We start from the raw sequence: 24497 nt of genomic DNA, 5'->3' as shown, positions 1-24497 counted from the left end.
TGGACCACACATGCTGACTGGGTCCATCACCATAAACAGCTTGTACACCCATTTAACCCTCCAGTGCACTGTAAAAAGTGCCAGTCTGCAGGTCTGGCCCAACTGAGCATGAACTGGTGGCAATAAAGCAAGAAGTGGAACTAATATTGTTTTATTAAGGTGTGTGTTGATGTATGTACTTATCCCAGAGTGAATAAAGTGAATGGTTCTGGAAAGCTTAAGGTAAACTAAGGTACTGTAATCTGCTCTAACATGGTCTTTCTACCTTTCTAATGCTAATCCATTTACCCTTGACCCCTGATTACAAGAGAAACTTGATCCTGTATACCAACACTGCTCACTTATTCACAGTAAAAGGCAAACTTCGTCTGAGCTTTAGCTTAGATTAAACTTGATCTTTCCTCTTGGATTGGCTACTCATACCTCTAATCGCTGTACGACCTCTCGAACTTCCTCTGGGCATCCGTCCTGCACGGAAAACACCACACAGTCGCCACGCTCGTAAAAGAGCTTCACCCTGCCCACCATGGAGGACGAACTCCAACCAATCACGTCCTTGCAATAACAGTTGAAAACCACTTCCCGGGACGCTTCCTCAATGAGCGCCACAAACTCGCGGGAGATGGCCAGTAAACAACCGATATCGGTGGACTGGCAGCTGTCCCGAGCAACCACTGACCACGTGATGGCTCCCGTACTGTACAGATGAGCGTTGTTCCTTGGCCGGCTGCGTTCCTTCCTTTTGGCGCCTAGGGTGATGAAGCTGAATTTTGCACCTGAGGCGTCCACAGGTGTTGCGCTGATAAAGTTCTCCACTATGTCTTTAAGGTATTCTTGGCGGGTACGCGTCGCCATGGCGCGGAACTTCTCAGACTTGTGGGCCGCGTTTTCGCCGTTGATCACCTTGGCTAGCAGGAAGTCCCGGAAAACGGCAGACTTTGGGAACATCACTCCCTTGGGTATGGGAGGTCCAAACGGAGGCACATCTTTGGATCTGGCAACTGCAACACTATTGCATAAAGAAATGATGAAATGAGTTTTAGTCACTTCAAATAAATACTGTTCTATTCATCAAAGAATCCTAAAAAAAAAAAAATCATATGAGACTTCCTTCAAAACATTAAAGAACCTTACGACCCCAAACTTTTGAACAATGTAATGTAATGTAATGTAATGTAATGTAATATAGATTTTTCATATATTTCATTTAGGGGTCTCCACATATTAAGCTATGATAGGAGATAGTATTTCCACATCCAACATTAATATGTAATATTCAAGGTAAGAAGCACATTTCTTCTGTGAGAAAAATGCATATAAAGGTTTTCCACTTGACTTCAACATTGACATCAATTCTGAAATCTTGCTGCAGAAGTCTCTCACAGATCTGCTCAGAAGATGAGACAGGCAATTTTGCTTTGAGACAGGTTCCAGCCTCCCTCAGCTCTCTGCAATGTTACGCTGAACAAGCTTAAGAGGTACACACTGAGTAAATAAGTCTGGAAATTGAATTCCCTTCGATCTTATCCTTTAATCCTCCCTATCGTTCTGAGAGGTCAAATCTGACTGTCACCAAGCTGTTTGGAAAGCATCTTCATCTGCCTCCGCCCCCCGTCCCACCAAGATGAAATCTCTAATTTACAAAATTGGATTTATTCAAGATGGGTTGGGCATGACTTTAAAAACAGTATTTAGTTAGACACATGTATAAGCCAAACCACCATGCTTGGAAAACAGAAGCATTTATTGAACAGGCTAGGCTGAAAATTATAAGTAATTGATATTTAATATCTTACCTGTAACACACATGCTCTGTGCAAGGATTGTGGACTTTGACAATGATGAAGACATGTTGAAAGTGAGAGCGTATGTTTTGGGGTGTGAATGGGAATGCTCCTGGTTCCTGGAAAATTATGGTAACGATGTCATTTCCAATGTGCCTCTTCCTCAGTAGCTGGATAGGGGAACAGATAATAGGTAGAAAGTCATCACAGTGAACATTTTAAAAAGAAACTAGGACATTGTACTTGAAGAAACATCCATATATAACTGTAACTACTGCATGCTGGAAAAAATAACTGTTCATAAGAAAGCTTAAGTAATGTGTAAATGTAAAGGTTTAGCTGTACTCTACTGTAGATCCCTTGAACTCATCTCTCTGTCAGCAGAGAAAAAAAAAGGGGGGGGATCAGAGGTGTACTGAACTAAAGCTCAAAGCTGTGGAGATCTTCACCAGCTTATATTCTAAGATTATCCATATCGGACCATGATCCTATGGACAGAAAACAACAAATCCCATAAATCAGCCAAATAAAAACCCATGCAAGGGCTCCTTTACTTTCTTTTAAAAGCACAAATCTCAATTTCATTATCCGACTGAGCTCAGTCTAGCCAAGGGGATTTCAGGAAGTCATTGATGGAAAGCTGTTACAGTGGTAAATTAATCTGTGGTGGACTCTATTACGATTGTTCCGCCCATTGAAAAATACAGCGGATGAAGGAAATAAATCTTTTAAAATTGGTTCCACCAAAAAAATAAGAACAGCCTTTCACATCTTAAATGCATCAGAAAATGACATATTTCTGATTAATCATCCTTGATATGTCCTGCTCTTCACTTAAGACATAAAATCTGTGCCTTGTCTGGGCAACTGGAAAGGGAGCCTTTTTTTTTTTTTTTCCGAAAAGATGGGGCATTCAAACGGTTGCCATGACAACGTGGCCTGCCCGCTGAAGTGTTTACAATTAGCAGGATGCAGGACAATTGGTCTGGGCTCTGCGAGGTCTGTAAAGATGCACAGATCAAGACCAGGCACTTGAACAGAGAGCTGACGAGGGCTGAAAGAGTTTTTGTAGACAGGACTGGGTAAGTGATCAGACCTGAATCTCATTTCACCAGGTGCTTATTCAAGTGTGCATAAATCAGCAGGAAGGCAGATCTATCTTGGACTATCTGCTTTTTTGTTTTTAATAAAGCACTTGTATGTTAAATATTTACCTTTTATTTAAAAATGTCGTGATAATTTACTTACACTACCATTTAAACGTAAAAAGTAAATTATTCCTGTGATGACAAAGCTGAATTTTTAGCATCATTACTCCAGTCTTCAGTGTCACATGATCCTGCAGAAATCATTTTAATATGCTGATTTAATAATAAGAAATGTTTTTTGATCATCATCTATGTTGAAAATGATTATGCTGCTTAATAATTTGTGGAAACAGCGACTTTTGAACGGTAGTGTACTAGAGAACACAAAAGAAAATAATTTGTTGAACATTCACGCTGCTCTTTTTCTTACAATGAAAGAATACAGTGCTTAGAAGCTCTCAAGCTCCAAAAAGGACACTTTAAAAAAAGTAGTTTAAACGTCTTCTCAAGTCATGTGACAGCTAACAGACCAGACTTCTTATCAAAATGCCTTCAAAATATCTCCTTTTGTGCTTCATGGGGGAAAAAATAAAGTCATATGGGCTTGGAACAAGACAACGAGTAAATAAAAAGAAGGGGAATAAGAATGAAACGCATCCAACTCACTTGTTGCCTGTTGTTGGGCGTGTAGGGCAGCATTGTAGAGACGTGAAACATCAGTTCAAAATCTTTATAGGTGGTGTACAGAGAGTGAGTTCCAGTGGAGTCCGCTGCAGAGAACATGTGATTATATCACACATATGAGTATAAAAGCAGTAAATTAGAAAGACATACACTCATGATGAAATACGAAATTAGTCTCTTGCAGTTCAAAATTAATTTGCAAATGGCTCATCTGGACAGACTAAGAGATTATGAGAAACTGTCCAATGCCCTATATGCACTGACCGAGAACAAATATGGTATTAACAAAACCCATTTCAGAAATTAAGCTGAAGCTGCCAAGTAGCTTTCTAGCTGTCAAAGATTCACAGCAGTGAACGTGGATCAAACATTCAAACATTTTGAAGATATCATGGTGAGAGGAGTACTTACTTTTGTTGTCCAGCTGTGCCCTGTACTTGCTGAACCCCTTCAGTCGGACTCTCTGACCCAGTAGATCCAGAAACTCATCCAGTGCGGGACTACCACTCTCGTTATTGTACATCTCCTCCTCTGTGCTCTGCCCGGCCTGGCAGTACAGGATGCCCACTTTGTGCTGGTAACTCAGCTACAAATTTCATAGAGTAAAAACACAATCAGTTTCAATCATCGTAATAATATTTCACAAGTTTTTCTGTGCATCACCCTTCAAGTTTCAGCCAGCTATTACATCCTTCACAGTGTATTGCAAAGCCCTAATTACATCTATTAAATGGCTCTCTGAAATATTGGCCAATTGTTGCATTCTGTGTTTTTTTTTTATTTTTATAAAATGAACATTACACTGTACAGTACATTTGACTTGTTCCTGGCAACTGATCTTCTACACTGCATTTTATCATTCTTTACATGTAATAAAATAATTTAAACTCAAACTATGTATTACGTGGAAAAAACCTCTGCTTGACTTCAGGGACTTGATTATACTTTCTGCATTTATTCTGCAATAATGACAAGCCTGACTGCACATTATCCCTTACCAGTGTTATTTTAGTATTATGTATATATTATAATAGTATTTATTAATATTTTGAAATAACTTTAATTTTATATTTTCAGTATTCAGTTAGGTTGTAGTCATTTTGTTATGTGTTTTTGTCATTTAGCTTTAATTTATTTTTATTTAAGTTTTAAGTTGAATAAAGTTAGCATTTCAACTTATTTCATTTCAGTTAGTTGACAAGACAACGTTTCTCATTTTTGTTTACATTTTTATTATTTAATATTAATTTAACATTTATATTTTATTTCCATTTCATTTCACTTAACGAAAAAGATATTTCGGTTAAAAATAACAACACTGTCCCTTACATATTACATGACAGGATTTATTACATAACAGAATCAATTTCAAAGCGCTTCTAAAATAATAATAATAAAAAATGATAATAACCTCACAAGAGAACACAGTAACACAATCTACAGGAAAACATCAAAAGCACTCTTTAAAGCACATTATGGTATGGTGATATACATCGTCTACCACAAGTGGTGATCTAGTCATGTTAAGTGCTATCAATCTGAAACATAATGACATGCAGAATGACCTCAGATGCCACTTTTGCATTATGTATGAGACTCACATATCAGCCAGAAACTAAAGAAAGAAGCTATGGAACCAGACGGTGGGCTTCAGACAGCCAAACAAAAAGTAGAGCCAAGCATTTATTTGGACAATTATTAAAAGATAATGTACAGAAAGTCAAAAATATGATACTTAACATCATAATAGAAAATGCTGAACTGGTGACAATCTGAAGAAAGCTGGTTTACAATGACATAGGAATTTTTAAGAGGTCCACAGTAATTGTCTGTAATTCTCACCCCATACCAATTTTTTAAAAATGGTAAAAGCAATTTTAGAGCTATTCTTACAATTACTTTGGCTTTTGTGCCATAAAGTCTCTAGACAGAAAAAGCAAAGGCAAAAAAAAAAAAGCCATCATCAGAGAGGGGGTAGAATTGGGAGAGAGTATGGAGGGGCGATGAAGAAAGGGGACTCAAGAAAGCATAAGACGAGCAATGATTTTCTTTCATTTTCACTCTAAGTGTTGCTGGTCACAGTTGGTAGCGTCTCAGACGGGTCAAGTGGCCTGTTATGTGTGGCTAGGTGGTTGCCATGGTGATGTTTTATGTGGTTTTTCTGAATAATTTGCCTTGAAAAATAGTTACTTTCTATCTGAACACTGGAAGGGCGGACAATAGTTGAATCATCATTTTATAAGGAAGTCCTCAATAAGGTATTCATTGAATTTGATTGATTTGAGATGACAAAATACTATTTGAAATAATTACCAACATTAATTTGATGTCTAACTGCACTCAATGCATTCATTGTTCTACAGAGTTACTGTTCAGATTTTCCCCTCTGGGCGTCGTGTGGCTGCAATATCGATCAAGACTTTAACTGCTTCTCAGATTTCATTCAGTCAATTTACTGACAAAACTGCTCATCTTTCTGTTCCACTCTTGGCCTAAGAAGTGCAAGTCCGGGTCTGTCAATAAGTAATTGGATCTTTGTTTTTATAAGGTTCCTTTAGTAAAACACTGTCTCACCCTGACACACCTGCAATTTGAACCCTCAAACGGAAATGTTGTAAGGCCATCAGCAGCACCTGATAGGCGCCTTGCCCAAAGGAACTACTTTACAAGCTCAATCTTGCTTAAGTTATCAAAATAATCAAAAGGACGTCACATCATCAGCAGAGGTTTAAAACATCTGTTTCTGGTTTGATCAGTATGCATTAAAACTAAGCGAATGGGACGTATGAATGATATAATTGATGGTTTCTTAAACCCCCACTTGATTATGTCCTAGTAATTACAAGCCTTGCAGACATGTACAGTTCACAACATTGTACACTGTATGCAATGAATCATCATGGAGAATGAAGGTTTCTTCCCTCCTGTCAATTTGTGTTAGCCAAACTGTCTCTTACTGTCCAAACGGTGGTACGATTATTTTACAGCCCGTCTGTATTGTGGGAAATGCTTATTGTTGCACTTACAAAAGAAGCATATATTTGGGATAACAAAGTTAATGGCCATATTATACTTCATTTCAAAATTTTTGATTAAAATTGTCATAACTGTATAAGGGAAATTGTATACTTTAACTGTATACTTTAGGTAACTGCAACATTTCTTTGACAAGATTAATTAACACAAAATTAATAAACTGCTGATTTCAAAAATGAATTTTAAATGGTCATATGGCATAATAAATAAAATAAATTAAGAAAGAAATATTCTATGAAGTCTCTTTTAATATGAGCACATCATAACTGCAAATTATAGAATTACAAAATGTGGAAAAAATATGTTTAAAATAGATTTAGATTAATTATATCATGTCACACAGCAGGACACTGCATTAAAATTAAATGTCTTCTACCCTTCTAATATTTTGGATTCATCAATAGTTCTGGTCCTGGATGCTGCTGACTGGACAATACAGTGTTCCATGTGTACAAAAATACACAATATAATAGTAGCTATGATGTGCTCTGTTATTATTTACATGCCATGTTAGCCCAAGGACTATTTCTTCTAGCATGATAACCAATAAATAAATAAAATAATATGGTATTTTAAAAAAGTAAAATCAAATACATTTTCAACACTTTCTATGTGTAAAATTGTCTGTAGACCTTTTAGTACTGTACTTACCCCTTGCTGATCCAGCTTCAGCAGTTGTTCTGGGACTTTAGGTGAGCTGATGGCCATTCTGAGGCACTGAATGTTGACCTCTGGAACTACGTACTCCAGCACCTCTTTAAGAGGGAGACCACGGGACATCCCATGCTTTGCGGTGGAGGGGACGGCATCCTCCATGATTGAGCCTCTCAAAGTGGTGAGCTGAAGATGGACAGAGTAACGAGAGAGAAGTTTATATTCGTAGAAAAGAAGGAAAGAGTTCACGTTGGCGGAACTGAGCAAATGTATCCATTAAATGAAATACACTGCATGCTCGAATCCTATTACTGAACAGATGGATAAACCATTCTAGTCTCTCAAATGGCAAAGCACTCTCTAAGAGTGCCTCGTCAATGGCACTGAATCCAACGACATGCCCTGCCAACCTTTTCGATGAATAATTGAGTTCAATTAACTGTGGCGAATGCTGAAGTAACGCTTTGGCTTTTAGCAAGAGGGCCATTGTACGCTCAACCGCCAATTCAGCAAACTATCCAGTCACCCTTAGGAAAATCCCTGGCAGGCCGCATATGAAAGATCTCGTGCCATTTTGAAAGCCTTACTGGTTGGGACTGTTATAGCATCAGTGGTGAGAATCATGTAGTACAGTGAGGTAATTTATATCACCATACATGGAAAAATCAATAGTACACCAAAGACATCATCCATCTTAAGCTGATTTCCAAAACAATCAATGCTATTATTGAGGCAGCTCTGATTTGTATTCAGAAGAGATGATGTAAAAGCTTTGGGAAATGGACTTAATGGGAAGGTGGAAATCAATTATAAATGAATGAGAACTGTCTGTAAAAAACAAGCAATAAACTTTCTCAGTTTATTTAACATTTTATTGCACTTATGCAAAATAATTTGAATTAATTGAAATAATAAATTTTGACATATCTGCCACCCTTCCCTTAATTTAAACCCCTGAACTTGACTGGCTCAAAGACCATTGGATCAACAGAGGTCTGTTAAATGATGTGTGTAAAACAGTGTTTTATAGGCGCCGTCCTACCTCACTGGTCCTGAAGATGACCCTATAATTATACTGTGGGCCCTCCTTCCCCTCCTCCAGCTTTTCTCTCCGAATGCTAACTGCCACTGGGCCCAAGTTCTCATCAACACCAAAGTAGTTCTGGTGCTCTATCAAGAAAAGAGAGGGGTCGACATTATACAGTGAGAGATTCACTCAGTTATTTTGGTTACTAAGTGAGATCATCAATCTCTATAGAGCACTATGTGTTGACCCACGAAATCAAGGTCTAGTTTGTAAAACATACCTTTGTTGAAGAAGAATTTGTGATAGTAGTAAGCACCCATGTCAATGTGCTCAATGATGTAGCGTTTAATGCAATCCCGTGGAACAGCATAATTTTCACGAGAGGCATAATTCTCACGGGACATTTCCAAGACAGAAACCCCCGCATTGGTGCAGTGTGAGCTTAAAGTAGACTCAATAGTATAATTGTCACCCACATTGTTGTGGGGTCCACTGTTTGGTTTGGTGGCACTCAGTTTCCTTTCACCTTCACCACCAATCTCGTTACGGAAATACGGGCAGGTCAGCACCAAACCATTGCTCTTCCCATCCCCTTCGTCAGGATCGGTGCAAGATTTTGGCACAAGTTCCTCACAATTGTCCAAAGGGGACTCACAAAGAGGCAAGGGGTCAAGACTGTCCACTCCCCCACCAATTTGGTGTTGGGATGCTGCAGAAGCCCCCGTGGTAATATTTTTCCGACGTGCTAAATTTGAACGATTAGTAACAGCCTCGCTAATATTGAAAAGCACGCTCTGGACGTCATAGTGGGCGAAGCATCTCTGGAAACTCAATGGACGACCGTGTCTACTACAATCGTCGTGTTCGCTAAGTTGCCGCTGCTCACTTTTCATAGTCTTCAGCCTGCGGAATATGGACGTCTCACCCTTTTCGGATTTCTGCCGCTGTAGGAAGGACTTCTCCCTTTCCCGATTGTAGAAGAGCGAACTGTCCACATAGTCAGAGTAGTTGGGAATGCAGAGAATGTCCCCCCGTGCAATCTGCGCAGCAGTCTGGAGACTTGGAGAAATGGCGGTCTCTGGAAACCGACGGAACTCCGGAAAGCCATGCGGAGGTGGTGCGCTTGGTTGCTCCGAGAGTTCTGGCTGGAAACCCTTCAGATTGCCAAAAAACCCCTCATCGGGCAAACCCTGGCGATTGATGGAGGACGTGCTTCCATACTCTCGGTGCAAAGTGGCACCTGTATTGGGGTTGATTGCTGTCTGATCCATGTCCTCCGCCCCTATATCACTGATGGTGACGTCACTGTTGCTTCTCTTCTGGAGAGCGTGGTGAACTTTACCAGGAGAGTGGCTCAGAAGGTCACTAAGACCATATTTTGTCTCCAGAAAGCTGGGATTGGGAGGAGAACCTGGGCTTTGTTTGACCACATCTTCCGCCAATTGACTGGGTTGTCCATTCTGGAAGGACGTCATTAGGCTGTCGTACCTGGGTGGTGGACCGTGGCCATCCTTCTTCGGTGGCCAATCTGACACTCTTGCACGTATCCCCATCTTGGGCACTGCTGGTGTTCCTTGTGTATTTGCGCCAGGAGGTCCCATATTCCCATTCAAGGCTTGAAGCTTTTTGGCAAATAGATCATCAGTCTGCATCTCTGAGGTGAGGCGCTTCTCAAGCTTCTACGGCCTCGTCTGCTGTATCTCTGGTCCTAAAGTTAGGGATATTCATACCTGACGTTAAATTGTCCAGAACAGAAATTCCAACTCCAGCATTTTACGCAATAGCGAAGGAGCTTGGCGGCACTGGGAGAAGTCTGTGAATGATGACTGACCCACGTCAGGGTGTTCAGACCTATGGGTCTGTAATCCATAGGAGGAGAATGAGACTCTTTATCTCAGTTTCACTGTCAAGGACAACTGCTCACTCCACGGGAGGGCAAGCAGGAGATACGGTCATTTCACAGCCATGTAAGCTTAACAAAGCCAGGTGGGATCTCTCTGATGCTCTGGAAAGGAACGAGAAAGAGAGAGAGATCATTAGAGAATCCATTTGGGAGGGAGAGATACCAATGTGACCTTGAAAGAATGCAAAGCACTCAAAATCCTCAAATGAACAAAGCATCAGCAAAAAGGCCAATTAATTTAATAAGGGTTTGAATGTCTATTCAGAAAGCACGTTTCTTTTTCACCTGAATGCATGTCATTCTTCTATATAACAAATGTACCAATTTTTGACCTTCATGCACAGACTAATTAGAGATAAACATCTAAATGAAAAAGCATTAGTGATCTATGCACATTACTACCTGTGATAAATAGCAGAACAGATTCAAACCACTTTCTCTACAGTGTTAAGTCATAATGATATTCAATATTATTTCAAGAACAAAACTTTGAAAAAAATAATGCATTTTTTGTTTCATTTACATAATTTGCATTTGAAAGTACTTGACAGATGGCCATCTTTTTATGTCCTTTTTCACAAATACCAAACAGGATGCAAGCTGGTGTATTTAATCAGAATGAATTTTACAATGAAAATGACAAATTATTAAAATGATTTACCAATACGTTATTCTCTACCTTAAATTGTTTTCCAAATTCAATTTAAAATCAAAGATCTCACATTGAGTTCAGTGGTTCTCAAAAGGAAAGGAAACAATGCTAAATGTAATTAATAAATTCAATTAAATCACAAATTATATTTTGCTAGGACTGTAAAATAAATATGAACCTTTAAAAGAGAGGAGAAAACACTCACTTTAATGACATTAAAGGTCATACAACTCTATACAGAAATTAAATTTAACTTTGCCACTTAAATCTATGCCAAATGCACTTGGCTTAAGAACTACAAGTTAATTTCATTACATTTAAATATTTGATTTTAAACATTTTCGTTATATTTGAGCATTGTTTTGGGTCACCACTTGATATCCAATGTAAAATCTGTCTTGAAGCAAAAAAAAAAAAAAAATGACTAGCTTAGTGCAGTGAACTCACTGAGACTGCCTTTCAGTGAAAGAGCTTTCCAATATCATATCAGCCAAAAATAAAGTACTAGTGAGAGCGGAAAAGAGTATAAAATTACAGTACTGACAGACGCCGCCACGGGTAAGCTACGTGCTGTGAAATTCGCCAACCTAAAAATAATCCTTCGAAAGCCAAGCTGATTAAACTGCCGTTTATTAATAATGTGTTTTGGACGCACGGCCCTGTCTGTCTGTCTGTTACATTCAAACTGACCCCAATACCTTTAACCCTTCCTTTGAAATAAACACATCTTTGTGTCAGCGTCGACACCAGCTGTGTACAGCACAGAAGTTTTTCTTTTTCAAACTGCAATATCCATCTAGAGTCTGGAAATCCATTGGATTCAGAGCTGTGATTTAATGTCAACATGGAAACAAAATTGACCTTTTACACTTCATTCATCTGTCCTATTGTGCACAATTCCTGGGTGCATGTTATTCCAAAGAAAACAATTGTTTTTGCAATCTTTAATCATAACATAATAGCCTACTCCACCTCTGAAATGACTTTCCTTTTCAGTTGACATCTAGATAGAGCAAATGGTGAAATCTCTGTTAAACATTCATCAAAAGATACGCCATTGACATTTGAACATAGGCACAAAGCGACATGTTCATTCCCAGAGGAGATGCAGAGGTATTCTTGCTTTTAAAATATGGGTGTAATAAAAAATTTAAAATTCAAAAGTTCCATGATCAAAAACACTCCCAGGCAGCAGCACTGAACATTGGGTTAAACTGAACATGGTGTAAACAGAGAGGGCTGGTCAGGCTAAACTTAGCATTGGGCTTCAGAAAAAAAAAAATGTGCACAAATGACAAGCCGTTTCATTTTTAAAGAATGCTGTTAAATATTAAAAGGAGGAAAAATCAACATGTAGGGAGGCTCTCTTTCACAAAACAACACAGAGCTTTGATATCCTGGCAAATGATAGGGTGAATCTCACGAAAACTGCCAAGACTGGTCTAGAATTATTTTTCACCCCAAAACCAAAGCTACGAATAAGAAATTATATTTCGCACATATTCTAGATACATAGACCTTTTAAAGTAAAATTTAGGAGAAAAAAAAAAAAAAAAAAAAAAATTATATTATATATATATATATATATATATATATATATATATATATATATATATATATATATATATATATATATATATATATATATATATATATATATTTTTTTTTTTTTATATAGTGACATTATTTTCATGACAATTATGCACATACCGTCAATTCTTATTATATAATGCAGAGAAAAAACAATTGTCACTGCTGTAATGTGAAAAAAAAGTATTATTAAAGTAAATTTCTAAAAATCAACCTTACAAATATAATCACAATATTATTTGTTGTAAAATTTAATAATAATAATAATAATAATAATAATAAAATAAATACAATATGTAACGTGAATTTTTACCTTACAAAGTTTCGGAGGAAAATATGATTCATTTTGCTTAATAAACATTTTTGAAAATAATGTTAAGTGTTAAATAATTTTAAATGGTCCTAAAATTGGCCTAATTTAAAAAATATAAATTCATATTTTGATTTTGGGGTGAAATATGATCTGGATGTTTCTTCATGAGGTTCATAAGAAAAACAAATGTTTAGAAGTTCAGGAGTGTCATCATCTAATATCTTAAACCAACTTATAGCTGTGTTCAGTAACACGTAAATCTAAACTCATGTCTTAATCATTGAAAGAACAAATGTAACTCGCATGAATTATTCATATCTGACTGTGACTCCTCTGTGGTTTTAAAAATTCATATGTCAGAAGGAGGTCCGTTTGTCCTCCAAGACATACAACATCACTATGATCCCTGGGATACAACAAATGTCTGTTTTGGGACCATTTTTGTTCAAATAAATGGAAATATGTGTTATAATGATGTGTACACTGTCTTTAGAGGCATTACCACATTTGATCCCAATAAATCAGCCTTATCCAAAACAAGAAAAGAAAGAGAAATAGCACATGAAGCACAATAGCAAAGGCTTGAGAGGACAACAAATTGCACATCTGAAAGGCTCCCTCCCGCTATCTCCCGCTGGGCTTCAGAGTCAGGCAAATGGCCAATCCTGTCCCCTCCGACGCCCTCTGTCCAGCTGCAGTTCCTGTACAGGTCATCGATTACCATTATGAGCCGGTCCCCTGCTTTCAAACGCTTGCTCACATGCACCGTGCCGCCCAAACAACAGAGCTCATCATGGCTATCATCGCCCACCTCAAAGACACACTGACCCAATCTATTTAGACAGCTGGATCTATAGCGGGGACTGTGACCACATTGGCCCGTCTATCATTTCCAACAGCCACAGAAGTTAAAAGGACTCCCTGTCTGCCCAGGGTGTGATAGAGCAGAAGATATGAGAGAATATTTGAACTAAAGGGGTTTTTTTCTCTCTTGTTAGAAATGTCCACTTCCTGACAGGCATAAATCAAGGATTTTTCTGCAATCAGAATAAGCAGCTTACATGGACACTTTTGTTTGATGTTTGGTAATAAATCCACAAGATTTTTTGATTGTTTTACTAGGAAATAGATTTAGTCAGTCTGATGTTACAGTTAAACTACGTCACTCTTCACTGGATGATTGACGGGCACAACAGTCTTTTTTGAGACATAGTCTTTGAAATGTGATGCGAAACAGATCAAAACAGCGCTGGAAAAGAGGTCAGCTCAGTCACAGACAGTCCCCGTCTGTCCAAGCCACAGAGAGAAAGGTCAAAAAATAGACATACTTTAAAATTACTTTTGGTCCCCACATTGTTATATTCCATAGTTAAAAACAGAATAATTTCTCTCCATTTCTGTTGTAAACTCAGTCCAAATCAATGTTACAAGGTTACACCTAATGGATTATTGCTTCCTGCCCTGTCCACTATTGTTTGCTCCTGGGTTTTATTGAAAAAAACAAGATGACTTTGACAGAAGGATTGAGTAAATTGAGCCCTGCAGTTTCGACTGGGTAGCTGGGGTGAGCAGACACCTAGTAGAACCAGAAAGTTTTTTGACATCAGCCCCAGTGAACACCCTACAAGGGCACACCCTGTCAGATGCTGTCAAAGCGTTCCAGGCTCTTTCCGCTTCAGCCTTGAGCTCACCTACATTTCTAATTCCTGAGACGCTGCTGGGAGGTCTTGTGTTCTTGTTTCCCTTTCCTTGTTAGGAGTAAGGATGGAGTATCTTTGCCGCTTATGCATTCCAGAGCTACAGGCACTATAACAAGAGCCAGGAGCCGGTGTGCCCTAATGCCTCACATGCCACGAACACTTCTGGACTTATTCCAAGCGACGGCATGTAGGAAACCTACAAGACTGTTTCACACGGATATTCAGCACAGAGTTCACTAGCACAATCTAAAATCCGTAAGACAAACATGGATAGATTGATAAACGTGTTTATGAGTTACATTACATTACATACACACACACACAAACACACTCTATTAACTTCACACAGACACACGTATATATTTTCCAGTAAATATAAAAGCACATTGCTAAAAATAAAATTGGCTAATTATTTTGTAGTGGCATCCAGCTTGGCATACAGAAGGATGACTACATTAGTATATCTATCCATCTAGAATAGAATAGAATAGAATAAAATAAAAATATAAAATACAATATAAAATAAAATAAACTTGAATTAGAATATAAACTTGAAGTAGAAATATGTGCCTTGCATTGCACTGAATAAAATAAAATAATAAAAATAATAAAAAAATAAAATATAAAATAAAATATAAGATAAAATAAACTAAGTAGAAATATGTGCATTGCAGTAAAAATATGTGCACTGCATTGAATAAAATAAAATAAAATAAAATATTCAAACACTGGTTATGTCATTTCTCATTTAACCAAGACCAAAAATGTCACCTTTACAATGAAAAACTGAAGGCTAACTCTACTGCAAACTATGAGAATGTGAATGTTGGGAAGGAGAGGAAAAGGAACAGACCCAGTTAGAGATTGGAAGAGAAAAATAAACAAACAAAAGGCAGGTCTCACACCCTCACAGGCAGTGTGGGTATGAGTTGAAAGGTTGGACCCCAGGGGGTGCACTGAGGGGGCTTTCTGAAGGGAATACAGCAAATGACCTTTACCATTTGGGTTAATATAATTTCCAGGTGTTTACCAAACAAACATGGCCCTCCAACAGTGAGCAAACAGACAGGGAATGGCCCGTGAGAAAGGGCTGTGGTTTAGAATTGGGTCAGTGTTCTGGCTTAAACACAATAACCCACATTTCCTTCATTTACAGTATGATACAACCCAGATATGACTACTTCCTAAGTATTTTGCAAAGCAAAATGACCTCTAGTTGGCAAGTTTTATGCAGGAATGCAGGCTTGTGTGCCAGAACATGTCAAGATCTTGTCATTTCCACTGCCAGAACTTTAACAAGGAAGACCCATAATTTCATGCTAAAAGCTCACAGTTTGACTTCTTCACCAATTTGGGAAAAGGCCCTCGATAAGTCAAAGTGCGAAAAAACGCTTTTTTCCACTTGCTTTCATGACTTCAGACTCAGCTTTTGGCTTTGATTGACCTGGATAACGGGCATCAGCTGTTAAAATGAGTCAGACATGCGCAAACGCAGACAGCCAGACAGCCAGTCAGCATCTGCTAGACTAGACATGACTGTCTGTGATGGAGTTTATGGCATCCGGCCCAATGAGAGATAAAGTCCTGTTAATGACAATCTGTGAACACTGCATTTCATGTACACACTGTCGATCTTATCAATAACAGCTGGAATCGCCTTTGTTTGACAGATATTCAGTCATTCTCAGCTGGGACTGAAGTGGAGGAGACAGGCACACATTATCATTGAGATATTTCGCCTTGCAGCCAGTTGGATTTAAACATGAGGGACGCCCACCTCCTCCTCCAAATCCCTAACTCACTCTAGGCCATAAACATACTCTATGAAAGAAAGCAAACAAAACCTTCTAGCTAAATGTGTCAGCAATTCATAACGCAACCAAATACACTGTCTCAACTATGCCACAGGGGCGCTTGCACTTGCGTGTTTTCTAACAGCAACAGTTTGAAGAAAATCTTGCTGAGGTAGTTAAGTTAATTATACTATCAGCAAATTTACCTGATTAATAACATGCATATTTTTATGTAATATTGCAGTGTTTATTATAAATTATTTATCCATGCATATCAATTTTTTACAATTCATCTGTTCTTGCAATCTTTAATAAAAAAAACCATTAACTTTAATTACATTAAAAATAACAAAAAGTCTCACTCTGCATTTTACTCATCCGAGAAGCCGTTTCACTTGGATATTCGTCACAATAGGGAAGAAAAGTTTCCATTTCATTCTGAGTTTATGCTCAAGTTGTTCCAAACCTGTGCGAATTTCTTTTTTCTGCTGAACAAAAAAGAAAATATGGGTAACCAAACAGTTGATGGGCCCCATTGACTTCCATAGTATGGGAAAAAAAATAATATGGAAGTCAATGGGGCCTATCAACTGTTTGGTTACCGACATTCTTCGAAATATATTCTTTTTTTGTTCAGCAGAAGCAAGAAATTCATACAGCTTTGGAACAACTTGAGGGTGAGTAAATGATGACAGAATTTTCAGTTTTGGGTGAACTATCCCTTTAAGTGTGTATTGCACTAGTGGCACCAAATGGAATTGCAACCTGTTTGGCACCACTAGTGGTGCTATCAAATGGAGTATACTGAAAGACTACACGTTTGGCTGAATGGCAAGCATTTGCGTCAAAACTGAAGTATACTTTATGTTAATCAACAATGCGGACATGATTACCAATGCCAATTTTCTCAAAAGATATATCGTCCCGTTTCATTATATACAAAAGGCCGCCCACTTGCAATGCATTGCTCAAGCATTTGTACACTTGCGTAGTAAGTATGCTTCTGGCACACACATTCACTGTTTTACAAGGAACCCAACTATTTTGGCTAATGAGCTGTGTTAAGGGTAAGTTATCCTAATTTTAACACATTTAATGTCTTCCATATGAAACATTGACCACAAACAACACCAATCGTATGCGTAATGGAACCTTATACGGGGGCATCTTAAACAAGGCCATGTGGTAAATTAACCTCCAACCCTTCAGTCCTTTAAACACCATAAGTCTTGGCCTAGGTCCAAAAGGGCTTATTTGAACAATGCTCATCAGCTAGCAGCTAAAAAAGTAGAGTTAAGAGTTTATGTAAGCCTTTTGTACTGACACAAATCCTCCTTTTCACACACATCAATGAGGTTTTAGGAACAGCATAAAGGGCGATACGGCCTAGCGCCTCGTTTAATTAAAATCTGAATAAAGCAAAAGTTGTTAAGATAGGTGTACAGCTGCAGGGTGAATGACAAACATGCTGAAAGTTTGACAGGAGTTTCGCTTTCTGTGGTTCACCTGCTGACAACACTAAAGGGTAAAAACTCAAAAACACATTCACAGGACAGGACCAGACACAAATAAACATGTGGGGACTGGTTGTTTCGCACACGCGAAGAGCTCGACGGCAAGTTTCGACAGCAATCGATGGCATGACTCTAAACCTGTCTCTGCTTCTTTAAGGTCAGTGGGAGCAAACAGGCCAAGGGTCTTTCACAGACCTGTCTACATGGTAGAAACACACTGCCTCCTTGTTTCTCTCATTCAAGTCGTTCCTTTATGGGTTTGGACAGCAGCGGGCATCTTTGTGGAAGCAGCACTGCATTGTCCCCCTGAGCTGAACTAATTTCTTCTCAAGCTCGAGCGGTAGCCTTCATTCACCGGGAGTTTCTGACGACATGCTGCACTTAAAAGGGAGGCTGAAAGGGCCTGTGAGAAAACCGAAGCAGCAGGTAGCTTTGGGTGTTGGAGAATTCTGCCTGTCTGAATTGAGGCTGGTCATTCCAGACAGCATGTGGTCCACACCGCGGAGCTCCAGTCGAGAGTGGGAGAGCTTTTTGAGTTTAACAAGCACCATCTGGCATTCTGAGCTCCTCACAGCAGCCGAACACACACACACACCCAGACACCCTGCTGCACCATCCCCGCCAAATACCTTAACCAGCACACACACACACTCACGGCTGAATAAAAAGACCTGGACTCCTCAGACCTTTAACTGGCATCCAATTGAACTGTGCTTCTCAATGGGTTTTACAGGCCCAAATTTTCCATTGGACATTAAGTAACAAAAAAATGTCCTTAAAGTGAAATGTAACAATATAATATTTTATAGTCACTCAAAAAAAAAAAAAAAAAAAAGCAGTCAAGTGGGTTCCACACAACTATATTGAATAATTTGTATAAATAACAGTTTAGTTGTATGAACAAAATTTCTTTGAGTAAATACAAATCATTTGAAGTTGTCACTGTTACATAATATTTATACTTTAAGTAAATCCACCAATTATTTTTTTTTTTTGAATGTATAAACAACTCAGTTAAATTAAGTTCATGTAGTTACATGAGTTTTTAGGTAATGTGAACAAGGATGGGTTGAATGAAACTGACAACAGTGAAAGTTTTTTTTTTTATTTTTTTTTTAGTGTAATTAAAAAAAATTATTTCTCAAAGTTGTAAATAAAAAAAAAAAAAGATTATTGGAAAACATTTTACAACCAAATACTATTTCATTCTTTGTACTTAAGAATTTCATGTTTAATTTAATGTGTTACTTGCCATTTCTTTGTAATTATTTGTGAAATTTACAAGCAATTTCTAAATTAATTTTTTAGTGTACAAAACTACCTAGCTTTGGCTAGCTTCTATCAAGTGACAGATTAATTTGCATTCAGACTAAAGCATTTACATGACATCTTAACATTTAACTTGCATTCCCCAACCATTTGTATATTTACATTGCCATAATTAATTTGCCTTAAATAACAAAAGTTATGTGAACATTTTTCTACTCCAGTGGAACACCGATAAATCTATGTATTTTAGCTACCATAATTATGCACAAATTTATGGTCAGCAGCATTTTTTGTTTGAGTTCATCACCGTTTTTCCCCCCACAATGTCATAAGAACAGACCTGCAATCAATTTCTGGGTCACCACCCACCACAACCTTTGCCCTAGACCATACAAAAACATACAAAGGGATTTAGACACTCTTTTCTTTTTTTTAACATGCAAACTGGCAAACAGCTAAAGCACAACAAGCTATCATCATGCTAAAAAAAGCACTGCCACTAAAATTAAATATATTCCAAAAAAAATCTAGACTGGTGTCAATGACGCCATCATGGTGTCCATGAAAAATAAAAGGCCACATGATTTCTCTTTAATATATAAATTTAATATTAATATATATATTTTTTTTTTTACAAAAAAAAAAAAAAGATTATGTTAAATTACTACTACCTTTTTCTTAATAATGATATCCAGACAGCTGTATCACCCTGACATTTTTTTACTTTATGAACTTTATGAGTTTTTGAATAAATTATCTTAGGACAAATTTATCATTTGATGCATAAACTAGATAACAATGGACTAGTTGGTTGTTGGATGATTCGTCGACCATTGTGAGCCTTTTCTACCACAAGCATGTGTCAATAATCTCCAAAACTCCCCACCACGTCTCTACACCATCACTCAATGGTTTTAGTAAAACTAAATGCACAATAAAAAGGCAAAGAAAGAAAGAAAAAGAGAGTGTAAACACCTCTTTCACTGCTGAAGGACATCTATCCCACTGACAGTTAAATGTAATTATACTGCAGCCATTCCCAGCATTACAAAGCTCTTCATCTAACCTCAGAAAAGCCTGCTGAGAGCGATCCCGCACGTTACAAATGTCAAACACAAACAAGAGCAACTCACCAAACAAACTCACATTCTCTTCCCAGCCGTCACAGATATGAATAAAGCACACATTGGCAGTCGTGTCAGGACTGATCAGCTCAATCAAGTGGGTTTGGAACGGTTGCCCTCCACCACATCCTCACTGCAGAAAAACAGCTGTAAATCCATCCATGTCGGCAGAAAAGTCCCCAAGGCCTTGGCTTAACAAACCGTTATTCAGAACCCTGCCAACACCTGGAAACCACACCCAAAGATGTACCTGGGGATTGTCTTTTCTAACAAACAACATTTACTTTACCTCAACCAATCAATACATTCCCTGTGTGGGCCACAAGCCTGGCTGATATGAAGGCTGATGCTGGTTACTCATTAAGACAAAATGTGTGTGGTGAAAACACTGTTAAGATAAAGAGAAAACCGAGAAGATAAAAGTACTTGTGTATATATATAGAGAGAGAGTGAGAGAACAATTAAAAGAAAGCCAAACCTCATTTCCTCAACCCCCAACATCTCTCCAGACCCCTTTGCCCCCCGAACAAAAGCCCCTAACGACTGGTGCCGCTGGCTCAGATTAGCATTTCTATAAAAAGAGGCGGTACCATGAAACTCCAGTTATCGGACCGACAGATAAAGCACTTTCCCCCCTCTGCTTCTCTTGAACTCAACCCGCCCCCCAAACCTATTCAGTCCACCTGCATTGATGCAAAGACCCTCAAAGAGGCATAGAGACCACATCTGAGAGGCTTCTACATGCTTTTTTACTCCTCAATTCAGTTATAGAAAGGTGAAAGAGAGAGTGAGAGTTTTGAGAGTGACAGAGAGGACAGAGGTGGAATAATCCCATGTACAAGCCATATGCTGTGGCGCTGTAAACTCAGACTTCCTGTGGCGGCGAGGGCGAATGGAGGACAATGACAGCGAGACAAGACCTGATACTAACAGAACACAGCAGAAATGCTCACACACTCTGATTTAAAGGTGATGTGTGTATTTTTTTTTTTATTTAAAATTAAAAGTCTAACATTCAAAGACAACTATGAGTAAACTAAGTAGGTTGAATTCAGCAAACATTGTAAACACTGGGGCTCAGTGGTGATATCAAAACACTGCTGTTTGTTTGTGCATCCTTGCCCAGCACAGCAACACTGGCTCAACCAATAGTGCAAGTTTGGGGGTGGGGATATCCGTTTTATCAACCAATAGCAGATGGGAGGAGTGTTTCAACAAACTCTTTGAAAATGGTCTATAGTTTTTAAATTCTGTTTGATGCTGAAGAAATTACACACTTTACCATTCCAGATTTACTTTTACCTTTCACTTTACAGTTCTTATTTATTTCATGCCTACTTGCTAAATAGTACATAAATGTTTATATTTATTTTTAATAAGAAAAAAAGATGGCGGCATGAAAGTAGCACAGCTCTTTCAAAAAAGTTTTATACAGAAAAACCTGAATCCAATCAGAATTAAGTATTTTAGAGAGCCAAATAAATAATTAAAATATTTTATATATGGGTCATTGACGAATAAGGTTTTTAAAAGTGTAAAAAAGCATAAGAGGTATAATTAATTTTGAAGTTTTATTAAATGTTAACAATTAGATTACGTGGTTTTTATAATCAATTAACACTGCTTTTGTCATTTTTTACAAGATGGACAAAGTTTGTCACCAAAAAAGTCATTCGGTTTAACCAAAATTTCGGTTTTACCGAATGACACTTTTGGTTATACCGAATGACGATATTTTCAAACAGTGCTAACCGGCTGATATCTAGCTAGCTAGCTAGTTAACAAAAGAACAATCAGACATTTTATATTTAATACAAGTTTTTAAAATATTACAACATTTTCCATGTTTTATAGCGGTTGTACCAAATGACCTGATGTTTCGGGACATGTATGAGCAAGTGAAAACATGACTTTTTCAAATAGTTAAGAGAAAGTTAGTTACTTTGATTCATGACCATGTGGTCTTTTGCAGGTGTCTGAATGATGTTACATCCTTTCACATGATATTGACCGCATGACTTGATCCAAAATGGTCCTTTTATATTGGTTACTCCAAATGACATCAATAAAATTAATTTTTAGTAACAAAGCAAACTTCTACACATAATTTTAATACCATTTTGCACTATGTTGATATATGATGTTATAAAATCATGCCAGAATAAAAAAAATATATGCAGTTATTTCATTTTAAGACATTTTAATCACAAATGAAATGGCTGTATTGGCCTTTGGACGGTTAAACCGAATGACCTTTTCACACTTCAAAATCTTTAAAATACCTTTATATGTAGCAAAATATAATTAAAACCTGGATTCAATAAAAGAGATCTAGTTGTACTACCTTACATACTTTGGATGTCATATGGCCTTTGGACAAAAAAAATGACCTGTCACGTCACTGACCCATATACATTATTATATATACACAACATATATTATATATACACAATATATTTCATTATCTCCTGTCTTATGACTGTTACAGCTTTGTGATATGTTGTCCATAAACCACATTTCTAAGTAATAATATTTATTATGCTGCATCTGTTTTCCTCTGTTTACAGGAAATGTGCTATACAAAGTTAGATCGATGGGCCCATACGCAGTGTCAGCTCTGTACACATACACAAAAACAGTAAAACACTGAACAGCTCAAACTTCCTGTCAGTACGGACTGTATCTCATTAAAAATGCATCTAAACAGACAGTAACGATGGGAACAAACCTCTGGAGGAAGTTGGACTGAAACCCTGAGCACACAGAGCTGGACAGTAATGCACAATGATCGAACCACTGCAACAAATACCCACGATGCCTTCCCTCGCTCTGCCTACAGCTGTGCCAAGTCTCCAGGGGAATATTTACACACCGCTCTGTCAGACTAACCCAATCTGTTTATACAAGTTTAAATGTAAGGAAAGGACACACAGTCCGAGTTTCCTTCTCCCTCTCACTATTATGTCAACTGACTCAATGGCACATTTGAAGCTGCTTCTGTGCACTGTGGTGGTCTGTATGTCTCCAGGGCCTTACTGCTTGTTAGGGTCCATGTCTTTCTCTCTCTCTTCGAGGCTGCACTGTTCTGTCAAGGATCTTTCTTTCTCTCTCTCTCTCTCTCTCTCTCTCTCTCCCTAACTCACCCATCTTCATTCTCCTTGCAGCCTGGCTAATGTGCTCATGGATCACTGCAACCGCCTGTGTACATGCTCCAATGCAAAGTTTCCAACAGACAAGCCCAGAGCAAGTTAGACTAAGTGAACTGGAGCTACCGGATATGTGAGTGCACTTCAAAACTTATTCTTAGTTCCGGCGCTCTAATTTGGTTGAACAAGAGGCGTTTCAAGACTCCAATAGCACTGTAATTTGGCAAGGACACAAATTGAACTGAACACTGCAAGAAATTCTATTCTTAAAGTGGTGAAAAAAAAAAAAAAAAAAAAAAAAAAAAAAAAAATCACATTTTTAATGTTATTTATATGCCTATGAGGTGTTTTTAACATGCTTAAAAGGGGTCCTTGATTATGATTTCACTTTTTTAACTTTAGTTAGTGTGTAATGTTGCTTTTTGAGCATAAACAACATCTGCAAAGTTATGATGCTCAAAGTTCAATGTAAAGAGAGATTTTCTTTTACAGAAATCACTTTTTAAGGACTACAACAAATTGCTGGTAGGGAGCTTTTTCCTGGGTTGGTGACGTCATGAACCCCAAAATTTACATAAACTCTGCCCCCAGGAACACGCAACAAAGGAGGTGAGGATATGTTGGGCCACTTTAGAGAAGAGGAAGAGTTGTTGTAGAAGAGTGTTGTTACCATGCCATCATTTTACGCCGGACTGCTTCACAAACGAGGGTCAGTTCAACGCTGGATTTGCACAAAAGAATAACATGACGGCACATGCTAGTCCACAGCAACTACTTAAATTTATCCTCTAACCAATCAGAAACGTCCAGATGCATTTTTTTAACTTCTTCCTGAGTCTCTCCATCAGAGTCCGACTCTGGTTTGAAAAATGTAAGATTGAACACCGTTACTGACAATCGTCATTTTGGCTGCGTGAGATTCTCCAGCTTTGTTCTTGTTGAGCAACCGAAGTGCGAGCTCTTCTGGAAAGTGGGCCGGGAGCAGCAGCTCATTTGCATTTAAAGGGACACACAAAAAACGGTGGGGTTTTTGCTCACACCCAAATTTGACAAGCTGTAATAAATGATCTGTGGGGTATTTTGAGCTAAAACTTCACAGACACATTCTGGGGACACCAGAGACTTATATTACATCTTGGGAAAAGGGGCATAATAGGTCTCCTTTAAGACAAACCATGTGCAAATTAATCAGTCAACACCACTGCTGAGTATTTTCTCCT

At 38.0% G+C, this 24497-nt stretch overlaps 1 protein-coding gene across 2 annotated transcripts in view; it reads right to left on the bottom strand.

The window, feature by feature from the left end:
• The window catches only part of sipa1l2 (signal-induced proliferation-associated 1 like 2), a 69530-nt gene that overhangs the window by 26764 nt on the left and 18269 nt on the right, over positions 1-24497 (bottom strand). For both annotated transcript variants that reach the window (XM_051912410.1, XM_051912411.1), the window contains exons 2-8: positions 8554-10278; positions 8289-8416; positions 7244-7432; positions 3968-4142; positions 3539-3642; positions 1797-1954; positions 424-1009 (exon numbers count right to left, since the gene is read on the bottom strand). In XM_051912410.1, coding sequence (XP_051768370.1) covers positions 424-1009; positions 1797-1954; positions 3539-3642; positions 3968-4142; positions 7244-7432; positions 8289-8416; positions 8554-9925 — 2712 coding nt within the window. In that variant the 5' untranslated portion in view covers positions 9926-10278. The remainder of the gene's footprint in view (positions 1-423; positions 1010-1796; positions 1955-3538; positions 3643-3967; positions 4143-7243; positions 7433-8288; positions 8417-8553; positions 10279-24497) is intronic.

Source organism: Ctenopharyngodon idella, chromosome 11 (genome assembly GCF_019924925.1).
Source record: "Ctenopharyngodon idella isolate HZGC_01 chromosome 11, HZGC01, whole genome shotgun sequence".
Lineage (NCBI taxonomy): Eukaryota > Metazoa > Chordata > Actinopteri > Cypriniformes > Xenocyprididae > Ctenopharyngodon > Ctenopharyngodon idella.
This window is presented reverse-complemented; position numbering and strand designations above follow the sequence as displayed.